At 30.4% G+C, this 20,411-nt stretch overlaps 2 protein-coding genes and 1 long non-coding RNA gene across 6 annotated transcripts; 1 reads left to right on the top strand and 2 right to left on the bottom strand.

Moving 5' to 3' along the window:
• Positions 1-646: 646 nt before the first annotated feature.
• Positions 647-3,650, bottom strand: Tif-IA (RNA polymerase I-specific transcription initiation factor RRN3 homolog Tif-IA). The gene is made up of 8 exons (XM_033336485.2): positions 3,310-3,650; positions 2,908-3,111; positions 2,589-2,808; positions 2,406-2,514; positions 2,113-2,265; positions 1,543-2,031; positions 1,292-1,470; positions 647-1,206 (listed from the first exon to the last, which is right to left on the bottom strand). Exons 2-8 carry the CDS (start codon positions 3,109-3,111, stop codon positions 857-859), a joined length of 1,704 nt encoding a protein of 567 aa, XP_033192376.1. The 5' UTR covers positions 3,310-3,650; the 3' UTR covers positions 647-856.
• A 1,032-nt stretch (positions 3,651-4,682) lies between these two features.
• LOC117158022 (diacylglycerol lipase-beta) lies at positions 4,683-14,075 on the bottom strand. 4 transcript variants are annotated; one of them, XM_033336482.2, is made up of 15 exons: positions 13,942-14,075; positions 13,423-13,830; positions 12,035-12,133; positions 10,186-10,398; positions 8,749-9,065; positions 7,602-7,745; positions 7,284-7,452; positions 6,945-7,068; positions 6,718-6,861; positions 6,470-6,581; positions 5,801-5,893; positions 5,539-5,693; positions 5,286-5,432; positions 5,046-5,161; positions 4,683-4,894 (listed from the first exon to the last, which is right to left on the bottom strand). In XM_033336482.2, the coding sequence occupies exons 3-15, from the start codon at positions 12,127-12,129 to the stop codon at positions 4,738-4,740; spliced, it is 1,986 nt and encodes a 661-aa protein (XP_033192373.1). In that variant the 5' UTR covers positions 12,130-12,133; positions 13,423-13,830; positions 13,942-14,075; the 3' UTR covers positions 4,683-4,737. The 4 variants fall into 4 exon arrangements, with proteins under 4 accessions (XP_033192373.1, XP_033192375.1, XP_076475267.1 ...); XM_033336484.2 differs by lacking the exon at positions 13,423-13,830 and having other exon boundaries at positions 13,942-14,055; XM_076619152.1 differs by lacking the exon at positions 13,942-14,075 and having other exon boundaries at positions 13,423-13,923.
• LOC143302802 (uncharacterized) lies at positions 5,140-6,909 on the top strand. Its single transcript, XR_013058598.1, has 2 exons — positions 5,140-5,273; positions 5,476-6,909. It is a non-coding gene; the product is annotated as an uncharacterized LOC143302802 (long non-coding RNA).
• Positions 14,076-20,411: the final 6,336 nt, after the last annotated feature.

Here is a 20,411-nt window from a genome sequence, read left to right as displayed (position 1 = left end):
TCACTGAAGTAGAATTTCCGGGTCCGGTTTTCTAAAACATTAACGGCGCGAAATTTGGTATGTTATGCCAACTACAGTTTTTGTGAGATGCCAATACAACGTATACTTAATTTGTGTTCATTATTTAGTGATATATTGTTATATTGTTTATATATTGTTAAAATCTTACTTCATTCACGCATATAAATAGAGTTAATAATGAATATAGGTAATAATTCTCAAACCTTTCTAATGGAAATTTCTTAAAAGTTTATAATAAATTTCACGTTATAATACACGTTATATTGTTAAAATCTTACTTCATTCACGCATATAAATAGAGTTAATAATGAATATAGGTAATAATTCTCAAACCTTCCTAATGGAAATTTCTTAAAAGTTTATAATAAATTTCACGTTATAATACTACAATTTGTTACAAACGATTTATTTTTCAGATTTTAATATCTTTAGAGAAAATGAATTGTAAGATAAATATATTGTTCATGTTTTTAAATTTACAAGGAACTAGGAAGTAAAATTCACAGATAAAATGTATTTAAATGTAATTAGAAATTTAATACAAATTATAGATTATATTTATTCTACTTCTATAATTATGAAATTTTACATATTAATATTTAGAATTTATAAGTATAACAACAAATTTGCGTATATCTCATTTACTTTTTTATTAAATTAAAATTTTACATTTTATACAAGTTTCCAGATTTATTTTAGAAATACTATATTTGTCTGATCTAAAACAGTATAATATTGTTTTTATAAATATTCGATTTATTTAAAAAGATGATTACACAGAAATGAATTCAGAGTATATTAAAACATACTCTGTGTTAAATTTTAAGAACTAAATCTAATATTCAGTCATGTATTCAATATATCCTCTATATTTCATACTTGTTCTATGTGCCCTGCTATTAACGTTATCACGTAATACAGGAATTATCCTCTGTCCACTTCGTTGTAACGTATAAGTATTAAATGGGGAAAAGATTTCAACTGTAGGTGTTGTTCCTTTTTTGCTATCGAAAAGAGGTAGTTGATTCCGTGTGTTATTTTCAATTACTGTATAACAATATGCCAATTGATATATTCGGGTAATTTCTGCAAAACTATGCGCAATTTCAGGATGACAAGCTTTCAATGGGTTTAGTTTACAAGTTATAATTTTCGCTAAATCCAACTCTTGTAAATATAACATGTCTGAAAGCAAATAAACAAATAATATCGAACGTTAGTAGAATTAAGAAAAGATGTATATATTGTTTCATTAAAATGATGTATTTACATTTTTTTGAATCAGGATAATCATTATGCCTTTTAATAATTATAAGAAACAGTGCTTCACAAACAGAATAAAATACACTGTGTTCTTTATTTCCATCCTCTATATAGTTTGAATGATCCTGCATGTTGATATAATCATGTATCCATTTGGATATTTCAAATTGGACTGCTTTTACTAACCTAATAAAAATAAAATATATAAAATCTTTATGTATACCTTTTGTATTATGTGTTACATTATTAAAAACATACCCAGTTGTAACGAATGTTGCTGCAACAAGTAAACTAGCAATATATACTACAGACGATTGTCGTATAATAGAGGGTACATTAGGATTGGATGCTTTCTGCCATAACCAATCTACAAAAGCCTCCGTAACAGCTGTTTTAAAACTACAAATATAGAACATAATATACTGCACGTATTGACTCGCATGAGTGGGTAATATTACTGTTTCAAATATTTGCAATATATCAAAATAGAGACTTCTTAAACATTCCACTTGCAAAACTCCGTTAATAAAACAACAGTTGTACATATATTTTAGGATCAGTTCCATACACATATCCAATTTATGAGCTATTGGATGTACTTCATCTGTTTCTGTTATATTATTTTCTTCAACAACATTATTCACATTACCAAGTATACTGTCACATTCACTAGCATCGTCCATTAAGTCTTCATCTTCTTCATTTTCTATCTCTGAACGTGGTATATTTACATCTAATACCATTAACCTATTATGAAACAGAAATCACTTACAATAAAGAACTTACTTTTCATCCTAAAATGATAAAATTAAATTACAGCGATATTACCTGTTAATAATTAGAGATAGAATATCAGATCGTAACTGTGGTGCGTAACTTAATATTTGAATCAATGCATAAACATAAACTTCATGCGTACGAGTTCCATGAACAATATATGGGAACCTTGCTCTAAGAGATTGCAATAGAAGTTTGCTTGACCTTAAACAGATTTTTATAGAAATTATTATATTTTTAAATTTTACTTATGAATTATATACATACATTATTTATAAGAGAGAGAGGGGGGGGGGGAAGAGCATATTTTATAAAATACTAAAAATGATATAGTAAATACTTACATTGGCACAACTTTCAAAATTTTTTGAAGGACATTATGTATATGATTTAATCTTTCAATATCTTCTTCTTTGCATTTTTCATTTTTCCATTCATCATCATTATCCTCATCTACGCAAAATAAAAATTTTAGTTATAATCCATCGTTAGAGCCACTTATATAACAATAATTTCTTAAAATATACCTGGTTTAAATTGTTCAACTAAACTGTCTATTGTATTTTTAGCATAATGAATTTGCATACAAATTAAATCTTCAATAAATGCTTTGTAAGCAGATGTGACATCTATAGAACGGTTTGTCCATTTTATTTGTAGAAGCGTTTCTACAAATACTTTGTGGATAGGACCAAGTAATGATATACATTGTCTTACATTTGATAAAAATTCTATTAAATCTGTGTCCTAAATTGAAAAGTAATAGATTCAAATTAGAAATATCGAATAATATTTAATCGAATAAAACTAGGATAATATAAACTATTTCAATAATTACTTAAATACCTTTATATTTGAATCTCGTAGAATACATATTAAATCTTCATAATCTTTTGTTCCATTACCAGCTTCAAAATTATAGATAATACTTTTGAGATTTTTTGGAAGTTTGAAATGTACTCTATTAGATTGTCTAATAAGTTGTGATCTAACTCCAGGAGATTTTAGAATCGACGAGACACTACTAACCCTTGAAGATACAACTGACATCTGTTGAAAAATAATATATTTATCGTTTAAGGTAATTTATCTAAAACATAATTCTAATATCACAAAATATACTAATATTGAAACTGTTAAAAAACACTATGTAATGTTTATAATATTTATTAAAACTACCAAGCACACGTATTCAAAAAGGTAAAGAGGTTATGATATATGGTAGCAGAAAATTTGAACGATACTTACTTTTACAATTATATTTGTAACTTTCTAATGTGATAATATTTTTAATAATTTCAAATCATACATCTGTTTACATTTCGAACTTGTATTACTGTATAAATATTACTAAGTATTCTCACTCGCTTTTTCTTCCTACATGTGACTGGACAACCGCTTCCACTGAATACGTACCATTGATTAAGTACAAGATAGACCAGATATTCAATACGTTTTCATCTCCCGTGTTTTTGGAGCCACTTGACCATCTTATAATTTTCGTGTTGTATGCGACATTATCGATTAGGTATAGTAGTGGAATGTATATGATAATTCACCATAACAAATCACAGAGGGCATAAGAAACACAGGACAGAAACGTCGGACAAGAAGTTCGATATTCTGTATCTGCCTATGTTATGTACATATGCGTATGCTTATGCGAAATGTACATATATATTTACTTTGTCGTGTACTATTTGGTCGTGTCTACTTTATCCTTAGTCGTAATTAATAATGTTATGTAAGTAGTAACTACATGACTACGCCATTCTTTTTTATCCACGTTAAATTGATTTTAAAAAAGATTATTTTAACTGGAAACATTGAATAATTAATTTTTTTAAGGGATGCAAATAGATACCTATCCGTTTTGTATCAAATTTTTATAAAATTCGTAGGAAAATAAAAAGGAAATATATTATCAAGTAAATATCATTACACACTAAAAAAAAAAAGAAAAAATATCTTTTTTAACGATTAAAAGTTTAAAAATGTGTTACATTTCTATAACAGAACAGAAAAATGTATTCAATAATAAAATATAACGTAATCATTTTGGTTACATTTGGGTAAGTATAATGCAAATAATTAATTACACCAACCAATTTATAAATGCAACACAGTGGGCATGTTAAAATACTATAACCAAGAACAAGTCATATTCTGTATTTTTACCACCATTATTATAGTAGAAAAAATATAATATATATATATATATTTTATATATATAAAATCACATGATTGGGATTTTTGAAGTAATGAAAAGTAACAATTAAGAGTAATTACAAAGTGATCACAAATTAATCGCAAGCATTGCGATACTCTAACATCATTGCACCATATGTATAATCACCATATTAAACGATTATAATTTATCATAATGAAGTGAACATAACTGATCGAAAGCAATTTTCATTTCTTCTACGAACATTTTGTAGACGTTTTTAAAATGTAGGTTGTTACATTTGTCATTCGATCTTTCGGTGTTGCGTCTTATACATGTTTTATGTTATGCATTATGTTATATTATATCCTCAGTTTAAGTCAGGAAATATTCAAATTTAAAACTACGCCCCGTGCTATTCGGAAAATTGCACGATTTTACTAACGATATAATGTAATTACAAACCAATTCATTTTTTATTACTTATGTCAAGGATTAAACTATTATAGCTAGTCTTTTTGTTGTTCTAACAAGGTGGTCAGAGTTTTGTCCATACATTCTGGTAAATGATCCAATAACATCCGTGGCATCACAACTAATTCCGTAAATTCTTCTGGTTGTGCCCATCGCATCTCGAATTTCTTTTCTTTCTTATTTTGATTCTTGCTGCAAGAGAAAATGTAATATGCAGTTAATTATTCGGCGCTTCGAAAATATTCTTCAACTTTGCATAAACTCAATAGATAAGTACTAGTATTATAAATAAATGTGCATGGAGAAAATAAATAATAGGTAAAATATGAAATAAGTAACAAACCTGTTTTTTGATTGTTCGGGTTTACATTTGGTTATGTGAAGTATTCTACCACCTATGTATAATTTTACTTTAGAATATCTCCGTTTTGAAATATCTCGTTCGTAAATCCTACTTTCCTATAATATAAATCATTTTTTTTTCTTTTTAGAATATAGTATTATAACGCAAATTAGGTTTTATACGTGGATAAACGAGGAAATGAATAATTTAAATTATATGGTCACGTATGTAAGTATATACCTCTACTGTATTTATATCTCGGTCGTTAAGTAAAGGTGTTTCTCCCGATACAGTGGTAATCATATTATAGGCATTCCATATATTTTCAAGGTCTTTCTCAGGAATGCCGAATAAAATGTAACCTAATCCGTTTAATACTACTCTATACTGCAACAATAATATTAAAGAAATAAAATTTAAAATATTTCAGATAGTATACGCTAAAATAGACATGTCAGAGTCTAAAATATTCGAAATAGGATAAAGATCGCACCTTAGGTAATGGGCAAACACGAAGTGCCATAAGCAAAGACGTTCGAAGATTTTCTATGCTATCAACACTCAGCCTCATTACTAAGTCATCTCCAATGCCTACTGTGAAAACGAATTCCTCCGTTACTCTGGCAAGATCCCTTGAGAGAAGACCCGCTAAACAAAAAGATTTTCTTAGTAAAGGTTCTTTAATAATAATTATTATTAATTAGAAAAATTAACCATATAAAGAGGAAGAATCAAAGTTTCTGAAGAATCCGTACCTGGCGTGGAAAATCCATAGACTTTCAGTGATGGATATCGTGGACGTAGTAAAAATCCTAACAGAATACCTATACCAGCACCTAGACTGTGACCTGCACATATTGTCTTACATGAAATTGTTAAAAGATTGTCTTAAACATATAGATAAAACTTTATCAGTAAAATTAGATGTCTCTAAATTTCGTTTTAAATTATTTGTTAAATACTTAAAAAGTATCTATTATTTTGGCATGATGGCATTTTTAAGAAATTATATCTTTCTAATTGAAATAAATTGTTTCGTAATCGTTCAAAGAATGACCATGTATGCCTCTAAGATGACTAACGAGAAAGATACAAATAAGTAAATCGCGAGTCATTTGCTATCTATACGCGAAAATCCTTCCTTTTTTATTTATTTTGTACGTAATTTAATAATCTCGTAATGTACAATGCATATATCATTCTAACATTTTGTCTACATAATTGGAATATTTGATACCTCGAAAATACGATTGTTTTCAATTTATCGTTTCTCATGTCAACAAACATTTTATCGTGCGACCGAGAAGAGTAAGACAAAAAAAGTATTCGTAACATAAAATTGAAAACATTTAAATATTATAGAGACTAATACGTGTAAACCTATAAGCAACATTTTCTAGCGCACATATAGCATTTCTATTTACCTGTAATAACCAAATCGTAATGAGGATACGTATTGAATGCTCGTTCTAAAACCTTGTTATCATCTAATTTCTTCAAAATCAGCCTAGCACCCGTTATCATGCCACTGTGTGCCTATACACGTAACATTTGACGATTATGAATAATTTAAAAGGAAACATAACTTAAACTCAGCGTACAATTTTCTTTGTAAATAGTACGATTAAAGCTATTCTTATTGTTAGTTTCATATTGGACTTAAGATACTTACATGGCTGTTTGATGGAACACCTTCGCATACAAAAACATTAGAACCTGCGGCAAAATCAGTTATCAAATCACGCATCGAGAGACTACCCCGTACAATAATGACAATGTTATTTTTTTTCTGATCTGCTATTACACAGAACGGTATCTAAAAGTATTTTATAAAAACGATTAAAAAAGCTGTTTCTTTATTGAATATATAAATATATAATACTCTTCCTTAATACCAACCTCGCATAAATAGTTTTTAAATGACGCATACAGGATGTCATCCGTTGATAAATCTGATAAAGTTTTCATTCCGGCTAAATAACAGTAGCAACAATTGTCGCCAATAATTGGAATACGTTTTGTTCTGTAGTTACAATGAATTGATCAACATAGGGTCTCATAATATTAGTTAAAGTAGTACACGTTTTATACTTTTTTTCTTTTCTTAAAGCGCGCTATAATATCGTTTCTATATCGCAATATATTATTTAAAATAATATTTTACTGAATCGTATTTCAAATTTGAGTCTATTCTTCTTCTATTTTATTTAATATTCTCCTAGTTGATTTCCTACTTACCGAAAACAGGTGCAACAAGTCAAATTCGGCAGAATATGGAAACACCCGGTGCATATATGCAAGTACATAACAAATAACCATCCGTAAGCAGCTAATGAGAGTTTTATATAGTAAGCCGCGTTCTCTAAAGACATCCAACTTGGTACATTTCTAAAAATTACAGTTGCATCTAGAACAATAACGTTAAGATCGTTCATATTATTTGTAGAGTTTCGAAAGAATATAATTAACTCTTTAGTTACATGAATTCCCGCGAATTAAAATTAGAAAAAATGTTAGAAAATTTTGGAGGAGAATTATAATAATTAAAATATATACCGGAAGTATATTTTGGAGCAGGAAGAATATTTAACCGGCGCAATTCACGAGTTTCTCGCTTTTGCCGAATTCTTAGCAGGATACATCCTGCGATAATATCTGAAGGAACTAAATCTGTTCCCTGGTACAGAGAGCTTAGCAAACCTATAAAAAAAGCAATAATTTCTTTATCATGTCAAAATTACCCCTATGACAGACGATAAATATAAGATTGAAAATCTTGTTGCAAATATAGTCTATAAAAAAAAATGTAAAATGTGTTAGATGTTTGGTGAAGCGTTAAATGGCAAATATAGTCAAAGATAGATAGTTTGGTACGGAGAGGTGTGCGATAATGTTAAAGAATTACGTTGTTTACTGTATTTACAAGTTTGTAATATTGTCAGTAACAGAATCACGACGAAAGGAAATGCTGACAAACTGTGTTAGATTCTACAAAGATTATAGATATTTCTTTCTATCAATAGCTATAATTGTTTAGTAAAACAGAGAATATTTAATTTCTATACATATACTAAGACGTACATTGTAGGCATTTATTTATGCACATTTACCCTCCGGAAAAAAGTTCTGCCTTTCAAAAGTTCAGCATAAACAGAAAGAGATCAACGCCGCGAATTGCAAATATCGTGACACACGAAACGTGTGCGTTGCGCACGGTACATCAAATTATTTTTACTATCCTGCAGTTGTCACGTTTAATTCGTTATATATATATAATTCATTACATGCCATAAGGCACAAGCAGATTTTACTTTTTCACACCAGTTCGTAAGGATGTGTACGTAGAAGTTTAACTACTGATATATATATATGTTATGTGTGTAGATAGGAGTTCAAAATCTCTGTTAGGAAACTATTTATATATACAAAGTACGTATTTTATCAATGTGTACAAAAAATTATCGCCAATATTTACACTAATCAACGACCTTCTATCCTCTTCCATTTGGTGTAGCTCTTGTCTTGACTTTTTACTTTTATGTATTACAAGTTGATACAAGTTTAGGCCAAATCTCCGTTCGTTTAGTTTAATCTTTTTTCCGGCGTTGAAAGCTTTCTTTTAAAAAATATATGACGAAGAAATGACGGTTTCGATTTCAATCACGACAGAACCTTTTTTAGGCCAGTCGTACCTATGTCTCACCAGCAACTTGTTGAAAAGTCTCGTTAGCGTTCTCGTCTTTTCTCATCCACCAGAGAAACTTGAATCTCCGTTGCCAGTTCCTTGAGAGTTTGCCATATTCGACAGAACTTTCTAAATGTTTGTTACTTAATAAGCCTAATGGATCAAAGATCAATGCCAAGCCGAAAATGGTTAGACCTATAAGAATCCAGTCGAAGAACACTAACGCCTGGGTTATCATGATCGTGTAATGTTCATAAGTACATTTGACGTTTGATCCAAACAACCATAAACTTCCTAAAATATTCCATGATATCTCAGGCAGGAGGAACAATATTCTGTAAAATCATAATAATATCTTTATTATAATTTTAGATAAGGGACATCAATTTTGGGAAGAACGCGCTCTTGCAGAATTTTTTTACGCGTATACAAGGTGTCTCAAGACGAATGATACAATACCGATCAGAAAATTGTTTTACCAACAAAGATGAATTGAAAACGTAGAATGAAAGTTTTGCATTTGAAAGCTACTTTGTAAGAAAATTCAGTTCGAAATGATAGTACTCATCGATACTTTGTAAACGACTGAACCGTTATAGGAGATGTATTGTACTTGTTAATGGGTCAAGAGTTACGAAAATTTGTCAAACTCGACTGCCCGCAGAAAAGATTCTTTGTAAAAAAAAAAAAAAAAAGAAAAAGGTTTGAACACCGAATAAAAGAAAATTACGAGTGGAAAAATGTTATTCGTAGAATCGTATTTCCTATTCAATTGTATAATTCTTTATAAAACATCCTGCATATTAGAACATCTGCCTTTTGAATTTAGCGGCAAGTAAAAGATTCACTAATTATTAAGATTATTTGCGCGATAAAACTTTATACTATTCGTATTAATTTGAAGTTGGATTTAGAATTTCTGGAATAACGTTGAGATCTCTACAACACGTGCAAATTTTATATCTTCGCGCTAAGATATTACAGTCAAGTTTTATCGAATTGCTACAAGCAACGAACCTATCAAAAATAATCTTATCGCGATAATAAATTATATGTGATGATAATCTCGCATTGTAACATTCAGAAATGGTGTATATTACAGTACCTATCAATTGTTACTAGTGTACGTTAATAAAGTATGATGCATCAGTACTAAAAAGTGAAAAGAGTTGACGTCAATAGACATGGCAAATGGAATTCATTTTATATAGTAATTCGTTAATTGCCTATACATAATTATGGATAAATGGCGCCGTTTATGATCGATGATAGTAGTTGAAGTTTGTACTTGCAATTAGAAAATTAATAATAGGAATGATAAAAGTATAAAGTAGTTCGTGAAGCGATGCATGTCAGAACGAAGAACATTGTTTTATTTCAGCGGTATTTTATAATGAATGGCGTTGTTCGTCAACGATATGTAAATTGCAGTATAATTTTCAAACGTCTACTTACTTAACTGTCAAGAATGGTTCAACGTATTTACGAGCGTGCGTTTCCATGATAGATCCTTTTGCGCTCAGTCTTATAATGATGAGCATGAAAAGTATAGACACGACAAGAAATGCAACCTCTCCTAAGAGATACACGCGAACTAACTCTCCGCCTAACTGACAACTCCATGTATGCTCGTAATATCTGACACAAACGGTTACAATTAGGGATAACCTGTGAACAGAGTTAATTACGTAAGAATTAAGATTTATTCAGATTCGTTTAATAAACAAAGAAACTCTTCTTAACGGTAAGGATAATTATTTAGGGATGTTAATTAAGGATAATTATCGGGAATTGTTGGGAATTTTACTCGGCATCGGATTAGGAACCCGAAGATTTGTAACGTTCCGGATACCCGCGTTCTCGTATCTTTTATTATAGTCAAATAGTCAAATAGTGAAAATCATTCTGAAGATAAAGGTTTAGGTACAAAATCTGATAGCGAAATTAAGAAAGGGCATCTTACTTATGCGCATGTTACTAGCAAACACTATCTTTTATATTTGTAGCATACTTAATGTACATACGATTCATTTTCAAATTTTTCAACGATCTGTGAACGATATGCGACATGTGAAAGTAAAGATTTGAGAGAAGTTCTGTTTCTGTTTCTAAACATCTCACAATGTATGTAGTTAAGCCGTTTTTTTATTATTCGTAAACGTGATCCATTGATTTAACCATTCTGCAAGAAGTTTTAAAAGGAATTTTACTATGTATTAGTGACATGTAAAATACCATAATTTATTTCAACAAATAAGAAATATGATTATATTATCCTTAATTAGTTCTATTTAATATAAAGTCTATAATTTAATATAGAATGTATAAAATCAAAATACGAATAAAAACGAGAGACGATTAGTTATTTACAAAACATGAAACTATTTCTTGGATAATTCTACCTATGTACAATGTATTACGTACATTTTCGTCATCTTCCTGGAATAATCGAGAAGGTTTAAATAATGTTATATGTGTAGATACACATATTATTTAACCGACTAACCATAGCTCTATAAACACGTACTATGGGTGACTTGCGAGTCTCCAGTTCGTCAAAATTCTATAATCGTAAAATTTGCATAAACACAGAATAAGAAGGTAATCGAGTAAAATGTGTAAATATAGAAAGGATCGGTTCCTTATGCTTCGGTGGAATAGAACTGTTAGATCGTCATTTCTGCCAAGGGTACACGTCAAAACTTAAGCTAAATTATCTGATATTAAAATTCTGAATGTCGTTAGTTTGATTATTCCTACTCTCCACATTTTTGTTATTTCGCTATTTTTACATATTATTTTTTCCAATACACCTTATTATTTTTTCCGCACAGCTGTGCTATTGTAAGATATCGCGTTACGCAAATTTCATGTGTATAATTCTTAAAAAGTCATATCATTGCGTATAAATTTGAATTTGCACGAAGGAGAGAAGAAAATACATATTTATATGTTTCATTGATTCTTAATCAACGAGATTTTGAAACAACTCGATAAAAGATTTCAAAAGCTGAACTTATACGTTATACATTTTATTTTCGAGGCGTGATATAAGATTATTAAATTTAACGCCATGCCTCGAGAGCAATGTTATGACCCTGTTTACTGTACTTTTAATCATTTAAAACCATTATTTCTTTGCATGTTGGCATCGATTTACAATGTATGATATTTTAAGTAAAATACGTCGATCAATTGAAGCTTTAAAGACTATGTGGAGTCTATGCAATCTCTAGCAATGTTCCACGTAGGATGAAATTCTCAAGATTCTAGCGTTGAAACTGAAAGAAGATGAACTACTTACCAAATGGATCGAATGAAAATTTCAAAGATACCCGGATAAACAAGGTCGTCGCTCGCAGCTAGCCATGTTCTGCCGAAGAGTTTTATCGCAGGCATTTTTCTGTGGAACATATCGCGATTTGTAAGATTATTTTCTTTATCGATGCTGATTGAATATTGTATCGCGTAAAACATATATCGAAAAGGAATAGATGAACGAGGTGATACGCGTTTGTTACTCTTGCGAGTTACTATCCATATAGCTGAACGAATAAACGTGTAATTTAATGTTTGGATCAACGTTTCATAATATACATAGCAGGTTCGAGCAGTATGCAATAGTGACCACGATGTTTTACGAGCATAAATTTTCATAGGATTTGGATAACCGAGTATACCGCGACGCACGTATTTCTTTGATAGTAAATTACGGATCAGAGAAAGCGCTGAGAGAAAGTCTTTGTCTATCCTACATCTGAGAGTATTGACATAACTTAAATGCGATCGTAACTGGACCCTGACCCTGTTGAACATCGAATCTTTGTTCCAAATTTTTTAGAGTTACCTGCATACGCTTCCGTTTAAAAAAGAGATTCGTCTTTCCTCCGTCGCGTGACGTTTCTTGTTTTCAATTCTATATTATTGATTCAGCACATTTTCTACATCGCGTTGCTTAATTAGATAGGATGACTATCTTTTCGATAAGGAAACATTGATTTAGCAACAACAGAAGATATTATATGCTCTATAAATTCTTACATTTAGCGATAGATCGAATCAATTTGTCGGTGATATAACGTGATCGAAATCGTAAGCTGTCCGTTGCAGACTTATATTTGTCAACGATTCTATAGTAACTCTTTGACATTGTTATAACTGGAATTTCACACCACATTAGTTACTAATTACACGCCTTATCATCGTACACGCTTCTTTAATAAGCATGCTGAATCTTAAAATATTTATAATGCCAGATATAGTATTTCTTTTATTATAGTATTTCTTCTAAGAATATACTCCGGAAACATCTTACGGTATATTCGATCTTCAAGTAATGTAACATTCTTTTTACACTCAATTATTATAGTTGGGATAAATAATTCTATTACATCTCGTACTTGCTTTCGTATCGTAAACGCTGACATGAATTTAAAATTGCGTAAAAACACTTTTTCATTAGTCTGACAACATCTTATGTAGCAAAGTCTATACTCATACAGCAGCAAATAACCGTCGTTTAATTTTTTGTCTAATTTAAATACGTCGCTCTCGCGTGTAAAGCCTTGAGAAACAGGCATAATATCTTATTGGCGCAATAAATTGACGATACTATGCGCATTTCAGGAAACGATATAAAACGGAAGAAACGCTTAATCGATTGAGAAAATTCGAATTTTAAGATATATTCACCTTTTGGAGAAAAATTTGAATTTCAAGATATATTCGCTTCTCGAACAAAACGTCTCGGTATCTCAGTAGAATTTCGGATCATTCACAACATGCCACTTTTCCACAAGCACAATCAGTATTCGAGAGTATCGTCACCAACCTGGTACAGGATGCAGTCCGGTATTTACCGTTTTAGTTACTCGCGCGACGAGTTTTTGATTTCTTCTAATGAGGGAAAATATAAGACTCGCTTGCACTGACATCCATAGTCGTTCACGACCTAACCATCGATCACGATACGCCGATCCAGCGGCTCCAGTCGATCCAATGGTATCCAGCGTACGCGGAACGTGAGATAGTGTCGAAAGCCGCTGAGGTCAGTTCGCAAGGAATGTGACGCCTTGAGCGAATTTTCGTCTGGCTGTGAAGCTAGCGACGAATTAAAAGGAACTGGAGTCGAGCTCGTTTGGTAGAAAATTGCATCGGCTCGCGACACTGGATCGGCAAAATGCATATACAATACACTCGTAACCCGCTCACCTTGTTTCGTAGCATCCCGCGTCGAATCTCACGAGCTGGTTGGCGGTGACTGTCCAGCACGGCCACAACTTTCCCTTCGTTCCTCTCGATCACACGTTCCTTCGCTTACGAAAAAACCAATTGCTTCTCATGGGGATACACAGTAATGGTAGGAGTAGATATCCCTAGTATCCCGAGTTTGCAACAATCCGAGCACTTCGATTTTTCACTAAAACTGTGAAACGAATTTATAATTTATATTATATTCGACTTTTATAAATAAAATATGAACAAGTTTTAATACGTCCTGATTTCCGTGACCAGTATGGCGTAACCAGTATAGGAATATTTTATAAATGCACATTTTCTTCGAACAATTCCATTGAATATATAATAACGTAACGTTATTAGGCACGATGTTTCTTTTTCCGATGACGCATGACTGTTCTTAGAACAAAGCATAAAACTTATCTTCGCTCTGTGCCTGCGTATGTGCATCGTATATCGTTTGATAAATTTTGTACTATTTCTTACCTGTATGAAATTTTCTGCGATATTAATATTAATATGTATCAGTATCAGTATCAGTATCGGTGCGACACCCTGATGAACTCAACTGCATTGTTATCGAAACATCGGGATTCTTTCCTTTCTGGACACGGCCGTTTCCCGGAAGCCTCAAACAGCGTTACACGAAACAGCGTTAATTGTATCAGTGTCAAGTGTAACAGTCTGAATACCATACCTAATAGGATAAAATATTTTTTCTCGAAAATAACTAGTATTCTAATAGAACAAAATAGAACATTTAACATTCTAGCGTACTTTCTTTGTCTCTCTTTTTTATGCTTTACACGTGAATTCGCTACAGCTACGGGATTTACACACGTTTAAAAGCATAACTGTCCTACTTGCGAGAAAGGCTAGCGGCCTTAAAATCCTCGTGGCGTTTTCATGCAAAGAAGATAAACGAAACCAACAAAGTTTCTTTTCTAAAATACTTTAATTTTATCTACCACTTTTTATTTTATTTATAGTTCCAAAAACAGAAGTCGTGCAAAAGTATTTTTGAAAGGTCAGAAATTTCGCATAAATGGTTTTGCGTAAAAACTCTTTAGTTTAGTGATATACGATATGCTTTTGCAAGAAAAAATTTATAATGTTTTCCCAAAACTATAAATTCTTCTGAATTCTTTCCATTTCTGTGATAAAAGAATGCAGAAAAATATTTTCGAAAATATGACTGAATAATATAATAAAGTATAATGCAAGAAATAATAATTAATTTTAGTAAGCAATTTATATCTAGTTGAAGAATAAATGATATGATATAACATTTTCTGTACATATTGATACCTATATATGAGACGTATATATGATATACGTACCTATATATGAGAAGTCCAGCATCCACTTACAAGCAATATTATAGAAATTTTCATGTAAATTGATTCACGTAAATAAATGGTACTTGTAATTATCTTGTTTGTAAATTATCTATTGAAAACTCCGAACTGAGGAAAAAGCGTCAAAACATATGAATATTCTAAGATAAATTAACAAAATAAAAATACAATTTATTCTATAGCATGTCAGAAAACAAGGATTCAGGATGTAAATTATTTCTATTGTACAAGACATTGATTATAAGAAGTGTAAAAAATATTGAATTAAGATACAAGCTGTAATCAACTTTTTGTGTAAGAGATTTATATATTTGCGTAGTATCATAAAAACAACTTTCAACAAGGTAATTTAAAAAATTTACATATTCTTTTAGTCATTTATCCATGAAAATAAAGAGTTTAATTATAGAAACGGAGATAAAAATATTATGCCATAACAGGATATTATCGTCTACCTACAAAGAAAATATGAATCAAGCCACGAAACTATACATTTTTCTACATAAAAGATGATTCTCCTTTCAATGTCTGACTACATAACATCCACATACGTATAAATAATTAATGAATATTCCAGTCGTTTAATTTTTTCCCTTTTTTCCGTCTCATATGCATATTTCGCTTTAACTACACTGATTGTCGTGCATGTATAAATTACACTCATTAACTATCCTTACTAATATTTTACTATATACGTTTATACGTATAGCCTGTAATATTGATTTGAACAAGTCCTTTAAAACGTTCTGCTAAAAAGATTAACGGATTAAGGAACATGAATTCTTATATTTTTCGTTAATATCTATTTACGAATTTTAATAAATATCCGTCTACTGCTAGAAATTCGAAAAAAAAAAATTGCTTCGAAAGATACATTGACTCGAGTATAATACTATAAAATAGCTTCGATTTTATTGAATCCATTTTATATAGCGCTATAAGTAAACAATGTAGTGAAGCTAATGAAAAGCTAACTCCAAAATGGTAACAGACAGATATCACATGTTAGATGCATAATTATTTGTTTTTTCAATAGTTCGGTCATTAATAATGCATTACAGTATTGACATCTAATAAGAATTCAATAGGTAGGATTCAATATGCACCATCGATAAAATTCATTGCTTACGCTCTATGTTATATATAAAAATAAAATGAAAAATGATATACACTATTTAATATTAATTTTTCAAATATCATCCTGTGTAGATTAAAAAATAATTTAGACGATATATAATAACATAATTATCCAATACCTATATATATATATATATATATATATATATATATATATATATGAGCAGAAAAATATTTTACGACACAAGAAAAAGACCATTTATTTGATATATGTAATTGCTACATCTTATTTTTCAGTAAATTATCTCATTATATCGTTATATTTTGCAATCTTATATCAGTAACGCACAGTGTGTGTAATGATTTACCCTTGCTATTACTATTTTAGTCGGGTTTTATTAATGAAGTTTAATAAGGACACGACAATTTTTCAAAATTAATTAATGAAAATATCGTCGAAATTGAATTTTTTAAAACGATATTTTATTATCGGACTACCTTTAAATGCACTGTGACAAAAGCCATATGCCTCTTCTTGTCATAAATATCTCGCTGGATAATTGCGAATACAAACTTCATTTCACCGCTTCGAAATAAAAATGAACTCTTGAATTTTTACATGTTTTCGTTATCAAAATGATCTCGTTATTTAAAAGCATAACATCTTATTAATGTATACAAGTTTGCTTTTATCCAGTTAAATTTTTTGTAGAATGTTTATTATACTCTTTGTATAATATTCCCTTGTTCAATTAATATGATATCGTGTCGTAATAGAATAAGATTGGCACGTGCCCGGTTTCTGTCACTATTTCACGAGGTCGCGTATTTCTTAAATTTCGCTCTGAAACGAAAAATGACCGCTTTTATAACGTTAACTATGATAGACGAGTTACAAGGAAGCTACGTTACAGTTACTTTAATTACAGGAAGCAACACAATTTTTACGAAAGTAGACCTCGGAGTCAACGTTGTTGTACCTCTTGTGAATCACTTCAATGTGTTCAAGTTAATTACATACCCTTTTTCGTTGGAAGCAAAAGTATACAACTGTAGAGGAAACAAAATACAGAATTAAAACGAAGACAGTCTCTAAATACATTAAAAGTACAAATTTATATGTCCAGTTGTGAAAAGTTCGTATCAACCAATAGATATTAAACGTAGGAGAGAAATGATACAATTGTTGAAACTAATTATAATCTGATAGATGCAAGCAATATATATGAAAAAGTGTTTGTAATGGGTAACATTGTACCGGCAATATTTCTTCCTAACATATTTAATTACAAATAAATAATTACAAACGAACTTGAAAGTAATCGAGTATTCAATTGTTGTAATGTAATTGAATGTAACGTGTAGATCATGCTTTTATAGTGCGAGCTAAGAAAATATGGTGTTAGAATAGTCGCAATCCGTTTGACGCGGTACGTACGATCAACAACGCAATAAAATTAAAATAATTTTGACATTAAAAACTGACAAATAACATATACGCGACAGCTTAAAAACTGAGTTCGATTATTATTCAACCAAACTGTTTGGTAGTATTCTACATGGTCATCGGTACAGGTGTAATGTAACCTCGACTTTATTTGTAGATCTCAAATACTACCTGCTTCCCGGTAATCTGAGTAATACCCGGTAACGACTCGCTCAATTTTACGAACAAATCTATATTTTTTCATGAAAAAAAAAATTCTTTTTATATAACTATTATATTACTATTACTATATGTATACATGTACGTTGTACGTATGTATGTATGTATGTGCGTTGTTTATGCTATATCATATTTTTCACGCAGTCTTGTCTTGTTTGATTTTTGTCTAGGTTAAATCGTAAAGTCTCCTTCATCCTATCTGTAGTAGGATCGTATAGAGCACATTTAAGTATAAAGGTCTTAAATCATCTTGCGTAACTTGTTTTGTATTCAGAAAGTCTATATTAATAATACACGTTTGTCATATTCTATTGATTTATCATAACTAATAGGTGAAAAGAAGCGATTCTTCAACGTCTGCTTGAAACTACATCGATGGATCTATGTTGTCTATTGCGTATAACAAGAACAGCTTCTTAATCCAATTTCTATCGGTAATGATGTTAGAAACAGAACTGTCTTCTTTCTATGCAGAAATTACGTAAATAATAATATTTTTACATTAATTGAACGATGTACATATAAAAAATAAAATTTTATATTACAATGTTGGCATTATTTGATAACTAAATATCATTATTCCACTGAATGTTTTATATTAAAAGAATAAAAGAGCAAAGTAAATTGATCAATCCCTAACTATGAATTAATTGATCGATTAAACGATTAATCATTAGTAATTGGTTCAATGATCCTAGATCATTATTTAAAATGTTTAACTTTATATAAATCAGACATAAACAAAGTTTATCGGTTATAGAAGGACCGACGATTAAACAATTTGATTAATATTTATAAAAACTAAAAGATAGTCGTTCGGGAAAGCGTCAACTTTGGTTGTTGCAAATCAAAATATTATCATTATGTATCTCGTGATTCTACATAACATATATATCAATAGAAATTTAAGATACGCAAGTAAAAGAAGAAAGTATAACACTATATTAAATAATTATTCTATGGCGATAACGTTACCATCAGTCGATAATTCGCAAATCGCAGCAACGTTTAACATATATACGTATTTAGGTTCTAATTCTTATTTTGTTATTATAGTCCCATTTTTGTTTCCCACTATATTTTATTTTTATAACAACTAATCATTACAATACAATTTACTACGGAAATAGATATCGAGCCTATAAAAATACAAATTAATCGAAAAGATCTGCTGAACATAAATTTCTTTTACTATTAAAAATTATAATTTGCAAAAGTAAAGAACTTGGTTAAACATTTTTCGAATTACATCTAGAGTAGCTTTTTGTTAATGGAACTTCTGATAGATGGCTCCATGGGCATCAAGAATATAAACGGTATATTACGATTGAATCGTAACACGTGCGATGCGTACAATGCTAAAATAAATAGTTTTTGTTATACAAATATATACGTAAATATTATATAAAAATTAGTGAGAGGGCGCTCGATTTTAATTCTTTTCAACAAACAGATAATTGTAATGGCGAAATAACGAATAGATTAAAAGACAAGAAGAAAACATTCTCCCAAGTAACGAGGTATACTTAATTAACATAAATAATAGCTTTTATTAACTAATTGTTAAATATATTATATAAATTGCTTTGAGTTCACAGGTGATACGAAGTTAATATTTTTCATTTGAAACAACACTCTGTTTGATCGGTTTAAACGATTAGTTCAATCGTTATATAACAATTGGTATTATGTGTAACATAGTTTGTACAAACTTTGATACCAATAGTGCTATTAACAGAGTAAATTAACGCGGCAAACGAATAACAGGGCAAACAACGATCGACTATTTCAAAAACGCTGTTACCTTCAGTCTTATAGTATATAATATATATATATATATTATCTTAGAATAATGTACGTATATCCGAAACTTTATACACGTTTCACATCTATTTACTACATCTAATACATGGTTGTTATTATTAAGAAATATCTAGCCGTTATTTAAAAGAATCCATGATGCTGTAACTAAGCGGTAGATCTGAAGTCAGACCGTAGTCACTGGTCTGATTAGCTACCGATTCGAACTACTTCGGCAAAGTCAGTGCATGCGCTTCAAGGTTTTCATAGTGGTTGTCGCAGTGATTATAAAGATCTCGAAATAGGACAAAAGCTCCGATCTGTATTGCACGAAATGTACAACAAATGAACTCGTATTCCTTAATTTCTTCTATCTCTAGTCATTGTCGTCGCGTATTCAAACGCGTACAACTTCTCCACGTTTCTTCATCTGCTTCACATTTTGGCGAATTTTAAGGAACCACGCTATACGATGGTTAAAAGATAACGCTTCGTATTAGACTGTGGCGAAGATCTCAGCTCGTACAGTTACAGTTTCGATC

Source organism: Bombus vancouverensis, chromosome 6 (assembly GCF_051014615.1).
Source record: "Bombus vancouverensis nearcticus chromosome 6, iyBomVanc1_principal, whole genome shotgun sequence".
NCBI classification, from domain to species: domain Eukaryota; kingdom Metazoa; phylum Arthropoda; class Insecta; order Hymenoptera; family Apidae; genus Bombus; species Bombus vancouverensis.
The sequence above is the reverse complement of the archived record's forward strand: the minus strand, read 5'-3'. Positions and strand labels throughout refer to the sequence as shown.

Coding starts and splice junctions, on each gene's coding strand:
- Tif-IA (XM_033336485.2), bottom strand. CDS start 3,111: ATGTCAGTTGTATCTTCAAGGGTTAGTAGTGTCTCGTCGATTCTAAAA. Junction 2,809..2,907: donor TACGAGATTCAAATATAAAG/GTATTTAAGTAA, acceptor TTTTCAATTTAG/GACACAGATTTAATAGAATT. Junction 2,266..2,405: donor ATTTTGAAAGTTGTGCCAAT/GTAAGTATTTAC, acceptor AATCTGTTTAAG/GTCAAGCAAACTTCTATTGC.
- LOC117158022 (XM_033336481.2), bottom strand. CDS start 12,207: ATGTTTTACGCGATACAATATTCAATCAGCATCGATAAAGAAAATAAT. Junction 6,862..6,944: donor TTAAAAACTATTTATGCGAG/GTTGGTATTAAG, acceptor AAATACTTTTAG/ATACCGTTCTGTGTAATAGC. Junction 5,162..5,285: donor GAGATATAAATACAGTAGAG/GTATATACTTAC, acceptor TTTATATTATAG/GAAAGTAGGATTTACGAACG.